Source organism: Ictalurus furcatus, chromosome 7, assembly GCF_023375685.1.
Source record: "Ictalurus furcatus strain D&B chromosome 7, Billie_1.0, whole genome shotgun sequence".
Lineage (NCBI taxonomy): Eukaryota > Metazoa > Chordata > Actinopteri > Siluriformes > Ictaluridae > Ictalurus > Ictalurus furcatus.
The window spans coordinates 30,446,332-30,453,831 of record NC_071261.1 but is presented as its reverse complement, the minus strand read 5'-3'; the positions used below and the strand labels follow the sequence as shown (position 1 = coordinate 30,453,831).

At 48.1% G+C, this 7,500-nt stretch overlaps 1 protein-coding gene across 1 annotated transcript in view; it reads left to right on the top strand.

Moving 5' to 3' along the window:
• phlpp1 (PH domain and leucine rich repeat protein phosphatase 1) overlaps positions 1–7,500 on the top strand; it is a 73,534-nt gene that overhangs the window by 52,910 nt on the left and 13,124 nt on the right. The window contains exons 4-6 of the mRNA XM_053629733.1: positions 1–128; positions 2,744–2,890; positions 5,752–5,979. The exon at positions 1–128 is cut by the window's left edge and continues 21 nt beyond it. Coding sequence (XP_053485708.1) covers positions 1–128; positions 2,744–2,890; positions 5,752–5,979 — 503 coding nt within the window. The remainder of the gene's footprint in view (positions 129–2,743; positions 2,891–5,751; positions 5,980–7,500) is intronic.

Here is a 7,500-nt window from a genome sequence, read left to right as displayed (position 1 = left end):
TCGGTGGATCTGTCGTGCTGTAGCTTGGAGAAACTTCCTCCTAACCTGCTCTACAGCCACGACCTCACTCACCTCAACCTAAAACACAACTTCCTCCCCGCCGACAACTCGCTGCAGCAGCTCCAGAGGTGTGTGAAGATCCCAGAGCTAGTTCACACAAGTGGGCGGGGCTAAATGGTTCTCGAGGAATCGGAGAAATTCCGCTCAAAGGACTTACAGTCCGCTCTGAAAGTACTGGAACGGCAAGGCCTACTCTTTTTGTTTTCGCTTTACATCGAAGGCGTCGGGGTTTGAGATCAAACGATGAATATGAAACGAAACACTGCACCTCTGGTGGCAGACCACAGAATTTTTTGGTGAGCAAAAGTATTGGAACACACCGTCTTAAAATAAATAACACCTTTGTTGATATTCGTTTGCACGTTTCTGTGTAAACTGGCAGACGGGACGTTCCTGTAAACGTCTGAATTCGTTCTGCTGCTCTCGTCACGAGTTCCGTCATCAGTGAGGATTAGGGAGAATGTCCCAGAAGCAGCCGTGCAACCCCAATCCATGACGCTACCTCCACCACGTTTCACAGACGAGCTCGTATTACTTGGATCACGAGCAGATCCTTTCTTTCTCCACACTTTGGCACTTTTCCATCACTTTGGTAGAGGTCCATCTCAGTTCCAGAACTTTTCAGGCTCTCTCCTGAGGGGGGGGTTCTTCACAGCTCTCGCAATGTTTCCGTAATCGACTGCTGCCGTTTTCCTTGGCTAGTAATTCTTTAAACAACCGATCGAACTCTGCACACCTGGTCAGTCACGTGTTCCAATACTTTTGATCACTCGGAAATGGGTGGGCCCGTCTAGGTGTAAATATCCGGAAATGAAAGCTGAAATTCTGATCCATCATCTCGTTCATCTGTCTTTAGTGTATAGCAAAAGCAAATGAATTGGCCTTGCTGTTCCAACAGCTTTGGAGGGGACCGTGGACGAGATGGTCTCTATAGCGCCACCGTCTGGCTAGTGTACATCTTTGGTGTTTCTCTTGGTGTTGCGTTTTAGCACGTAATCATAATAATAATAACGAGAAGAAGAAAGCTCCCGACAGTTCCAACAGAGTTATTAGTAGTGCTTGGACCCTTTAAATCCAACGCTTTAAAGTGCCCCTATTATGGATTTGAAACGTGCCTAATTTTGTTTTAAAGCTCTCACACGGTAGATTTCCACGCGTCCGAGCTCAAAAATCACTTTAACGTGCTCATAATTTAAACTCTAGCATCGGTGTCCCAAACGACTCGTTCAACGATCCGTTCTAAACGATTCATTCTAAACTCCTGGTTTCAGAGAGCATACTCTGCTCTGATTGGTCAGACGTCCCGGTCTGTCGCGATCGGTCTACCGCCGTCAGCGAGCACCCGATGAAGACGAGAGGCGGGGCTTTTTGTTACAAACCTACGTAGGTTAGTACAGGAAGTAAAGTCTGGAATCACTAACGACTCGATTCAACTGTTCAGAATCGGTTCCTTCTTTCGGGAGTCGGTAACTCTGTCCGTCGTGCCCTCATGAGCGGTTTAAACTTCACAGACGTTTTTACGTTCACAAACAGTATACGTATATAACGCACTACACGAGAGGTAATGTTTGAAAAGCCATCATAGGTGCACTTTAAAAGCAGCGTACGGGGTTAGTTTATTTCGGCTGCTGTTGTGACACACTCCTGGTAACCATGTAAACAGAGCGACTGCACAAAGGACAGGAGTGGTGGCGGTGAGAGAGGCATGGAAGCGAAAGTGAAAGAGGGGGAGTCGGCTGTAGTGATGCAAATAAATAAACGGATAAGGGGCTGGGCAAGACGGTGCGGATGAGTTTTAGCTTGAATGTGTTTCACCTTCGGCTTCCGTATCCGTATACACCAAGAGCAGGAGTGGTGTTGAGATTTAACTCCAGATCGATGTAGATATTATTGATATCGTATCGTCATATTGCTCAGCCCTGGTAGTTCGTCGTTATTTTCTCTGAATGCAACGTCGGCTGTAACTTTCATCAAGTAAGGCCAAAGTTAAAGCCTCCAAACATCACAGACTAGTATGTGTGTGTGTGTGTGTGTGTGTGTGTGTGAGAGAGAGAAAGAGAAAGAGAATGTGGGTGGCCCTTTGTTCCTCTGTAAACACACCTCACATGCCATTATAGCTCCCGCTTCTCGCTCTGTCTCTCTTTCTCTCTCTCTCTCTCTCTCTCTCTCGCTCTCGTGCACGCTCACGGTGTCTCTCGCCCCGGTGTTGTTGTTATTACTATTTTCCGCCCGTGTACTCGTCAGCGAAGCTGCATGCCTGCAGAGAGAGGGAGGCGTGATTGTTTTCTCTCAAAACCCTCAACCTTGTTTGTGATCGTATTTACCCAAGCACAAAAGCTTCAAAGCACTCCGTCCCTCTCCAGAACCAGGGCATGCTGGGTATTATAAAAAAAAAAAAAATTTTTTTTAAAAATTGAAATAAAAAAAGCACTCGGCTATATGAATGTTCGGTATTGCGGGTCTAGTAGGACCGAGTTCTGGAGCTGAACAAAAACAGAGGGAGAGAGACAGTGGTGTGTGTGTGTGTGTGTGCATGCATGCGTGTGTGTGTGACTGCTCGTTGAACCCATGAGTCAGCACGGTCACTGTCATTTCAAGCTGAAGTATTTCTTAACCACATACTCGGGTCTCTCACTCACTAATCCCTGCTGTGTGTGTGTGTGTGTGTGTGTGTGTGTGTTAGGTTCACTCGGTTGCGGAGTCTGAACCTGTCCAATAACCAGCTGGGAACGTTCCCCATGGCGCTGAGCTCCATCTCCACCCTCACCGAACTCAACCTCAGCTGCAACTGCCTCAGCAACCTCCACCCCAGTGTGGGCAACATGCACAAGTAAGGATGGAGGGAGGGGAGATGGCTGGAAGATGGAAGAGTGGCCACTATCCTTCACTGTTAGAATTAGCAGATTGGATGGGTGGATGGGTGGATGGATGGGTGGAGTGTTTGAATGATTTGGGTGGATAGATTTATATTGAATAGATAAATAGATGAATGAAGCTAGAGTGGTAGATGAAGGACAGAGAGATCAGAATAATGGATGTATCAGGATGGTTGATGGATGGATGGATGTATAGATGATGGCCAAGGATGGATGAGTAAAAAGGATGGATGGAAAATGAGTCACAGTGATGGATGGACATGCCTGTGTAGATGGAACAGTATAATAAATTAATTGGTGGACCAGTGTGTGGCTGGATGAATGGATGGATGGATGGATGGAGCAGTATGAGGATGGATGAATAGAGCGGTATGGTGATGAATAGATGAAGTGGATCCACCCAATATATGGATGGATGGATGGATGGATGGATGGATCAGGATGGATGGATGAGTCAGTATTAGATGGCTGGATGGACAGGCAGACAGAGGTGTAGGTGCAGGATGATGGATGGATAGAGCAGTATGATGATGGATGGATGGACAGGCAGACAGAGGTGTAGATGCAGGATGATGGATGGATAGAGCAGTATGATGATGATGGATGGATGGATGGATGGATGGACAGGCAGACAGGTGTAGATGCAGGATAATGGATGGATAGAGCAGTATGATGATGGATGGATGGACAGGCAGACAGAGGTGTAGATGCAGGATGATGGATGGATAGAGCAGTATGATGATGATGGATGGATGGACAGGCAGACAGAGGTGTAGATGCAGGATAATGGATGGATAGAGCAGTATGATGATGGATGGATGGATGGATGGATGGACAGGCAGACAGGTGTAGATGCAGGATAATGGATGGATAGAGCAGTATGATGATGGATGGATGGATGGACAGGCAGACAGGTGTAGATGCAGGATAATGGATGGATAGAGCAGTATGATGATGGATGGATGGATGGATGGATGGACAGGCAGACAGGTGTAGATGCAGGATAATGGATGGATAGAGCAGTATGATGATGGATGGATGGATGGATGGATGGACAGGCAGACAGGCAGACCGGTGTAGATGCAGGATGATGGATGGATAGAGCAGTATGATGATGGATGGATGGATGGATGGACAGGCAGACAGGTGTAGATGCAGGATAATGGATGGATAGAGCAGTATGATGATGGATGGATGGATGGATGGATGGACTGGCAGACAGGTGTAGATGCAGAATAATTAATGGATCAAAGGATAGATGGATCAGAACGATGGACGGACGGATGGATGGATGGATGGATGAGTAAACACAGTCTTAAAGCCTCCTCATCAGGAGCAGCTTTTGATAAATTAGCACTTGATTCTCAAAGTGACATCACTGAGGTCACATGACCACATGGTCGCATGAGCTACAGAAATAAACTGAAAATAAACACACACCTGTCCCGAACACAGCTGTACCATCACCTGGAACGACCTGAGATTCCAAACCCCGAGTTTACTCTTTAGTAGCACTGCTGCCACCTACAGGTTCAACACTATCTCTCTCTCTCTCTCACACACTCACACACACTCACACACACTCACACGCACACCCTGAGAAGTGCCTGTTGGTGCTTCAGTAAACTCTTCAGTTAATTCTGTATTATATTTGTCGCAGGTTGTCACAGCGAAATTATTTTCTGTGGCAGCAGTGAAATCTGTCAAAATATAACGTTACCCTGGCAACCACACCTATATAGCTGCTCTTGCTAGCTAGCGAACTTAACATGCAGGTTCTCCTCTAGCACAGCAAGTTGCAAAAGATTACACTGTGGTTAAAAAAACCGTTTATAGTTGCATTTAATGTTGTGGCAAATCCACGAAGCGGCTCTACTTGTTCGCCCCCCCTCTCTCTCTCCGTCCCCCCTCTCTCCACCCCTCTCCCCCACTCTCCCCAGCTTCTCTCTTCCCCCCCCTCTCGCGCTCTCTCTCTCCGTTCCCCCTCTCTCTCCACCCCTCGCCCCCACTCTCCCCACCCTCTCGCTTCCCCCCCTCTCGCTCTCTATCTCTCCGTTCCCCCACTCTCCCCACTCGCTCTCTCTCTGTCCCCCTTTCTCTTCCCCCCCTCTCGCTCTCTCTCTCTCCCTCCGTTCTCCCACTCTCCCCATTCGCTCCCCCCCCGCTCTCTCTCTCCGTCCCTCTCTCTCTTCCCCCCCCCCTCTCTCTCCCCGTTCCCCCACTGTCCCCACTCGCTCCCCCCCGCTCTCTCTCTCCGTCCCCCTCTCTCTTCCCCCCCTCGCTCTCTCTCTCTCCGTTCTCCCACTCTCCCCACTCGTTCTCCCCCCCCTCGCTCTCTCTCTCCGTCCCCCTCTCTCTTCCCCCCTCTCTCTCCCCTCTCTCTTTCTCTGTCCCTCCTTCTCTCTCTTCCCCCCTTCCCCCCCTCTCTCTCTCTCTCCGTCCCTCCCTTCTCCCCCCCCCTTGCTCTGTCTCCCCCCCCCCTTTTTCCTTCCCCCCGTCTCTCCTCGTCTTGAAGTTAAGATATAAACGCAGATTGTCGTGTTACTAAGGAACCAGAAATAACGTAAACTCCTCGGACACTGAAACGTCTCTTGCACTTCGAGTTTAGCGTCCGTTTACGTGTAGCGTCCGTTACGCAGGTCCCCGCCTGAGTGGTTACCATAGAAACGGTAACGTATTAGAACGAGGGCTTTGATTCGTAGCTACGCTATCGTCAGAGCTACTGTTATAGGAAAATAATCAACACGACCCTGCTAGGTTCCCGGTTTGAATAACTGTCGTCATTGAGAAGTGTGTGTGTGTGTGTGTGTTTCAGCCTGCAGACGCTGCTGTTGGACGGGAACGCGTTATCGTCGTTGCCGTTGGAGTTGGGCTCCCTGCAGCGACTCTGCTACCTCGGTCTCTCCTTCAACGAGTTCAGCGGCGTCCCGGCCGTGCTGGAGAGACTGAGCGGCGTCGAGCGCCTCTGCATGGCCGGGAACAGAGTGGAGCAGCTCGTGCTGCAGACCTTCCGCCTGCTGAGCATCAAATACGTCGATCTGCGGTACACACACACACACACACACACACACTCTGACACGACTAATAGTTTACTCAGCATGTCCGTTTGAAACACCATATTGCTCCTTTCATACGTCTTCCCTCTGCCAGGAAAGAGCCGTGATAAATCTCTGTTATAAATATGTAATAAACCTGTCATTGTGCAGAGCCGTCCAGTGAAATGTGGAGCGAGGGATGGATTTCCGAGTCCACTGACCCATGGGGAAGAAGAATAATAATAATAATAATAATAATAATTGTTTTGAGACTGTTCGAGTATTATTAGTAGTAGTAGTATTAGTAGTATTATTATTTTTATTCAGAAATGCAAAAGAAATGACCGATATGCACGTGTACTAGAAAGTTACGGTAGGCGACGTGTTTGTGGAAAAAGTATTTGCCCCCTTCCTGATTTCCTCCGTTACTGCACGTTTTCCTCACTTTTATTATACAAACTGTAATATTACTAGAGATGGGGACGATCAGGGCCGATTACATCCTGTCAATCAAAAGAGGGCGGGGAAAACACATGGATTTGGTGCTGTGTGTAAAGGAACTGCAGTTTGTGACCTCTGTAATCTCTGCACTGATCCGATTTTACACCGGAGTATTTATCCCCCGCTCGGATTTCCTCGATCGCTGTGTGTTTGTCACATTTTTATACAAAATATAAATATAACAGCTAAGGAACCTTTTATTAAAAAAAAGCAATATTAGACTAATGAATCTGTGAAAAAGCACTTTAAAAAAACTACTTTATTTATTTAAATGTCAAAAACACCCATATCCATGTGTGAAAAAGTAATTGCCCCCTTGCAAAACCTTTTGCGGTAATCGAAGCAATCGCGCTTCGTGTAATTCAACTTGAGGAACAGCCTGTAATTCAGCCGTGTATTCCGAAACGTCCGTCAGGGCCTCTCCAACACGTTTCAGTTTATTACTCCACTTTTATAGCCATTTAAATGAGGACATGATTTCGTGTTTTATTTCAGTGCTTTGCCGCAAAAACCCCCATCACACTCATTCAACCTCGGGTCACGGACAGACATCCAGACTCACTCCTTAATAGTTTTCTGGCACAGAGCAGAATTAACGGTCCTCTCATCGAGAGTAATGGCGTATCATCCAGGTCCTGAAGCGCCAAAGCATCTCCACCACCACCACCACCACCGTGCTGAACGTTCCGTTTCCCCTCCTAATAATACAAGATAACGATGTCCCAAAACGATTTAGCGGTCACCCATGTGGATTCCCCCTTGAATCCGATTTTTTTCCGAGTCTGTCTTGCTGAGCTCACTGGAAGCTAGAGAGGCCTGCAGTTCTTTAAACGGTTCCTCTGTCGTCTTTCACGACTTCCCGGAGGAAGATCGGCCGCAGCTCCGCTCACGCCGTGCTCTGTCGAAGGCCGAGAGCAGCAGGAGTGGCTTCCTCACACTTTTCAGACCCGAGACAGTTCGGCATCCTCCCACACTCCACCTCGACACGCTCGGAAGTTCTCATCACAAGACAGACCGTGCGGAGAGCT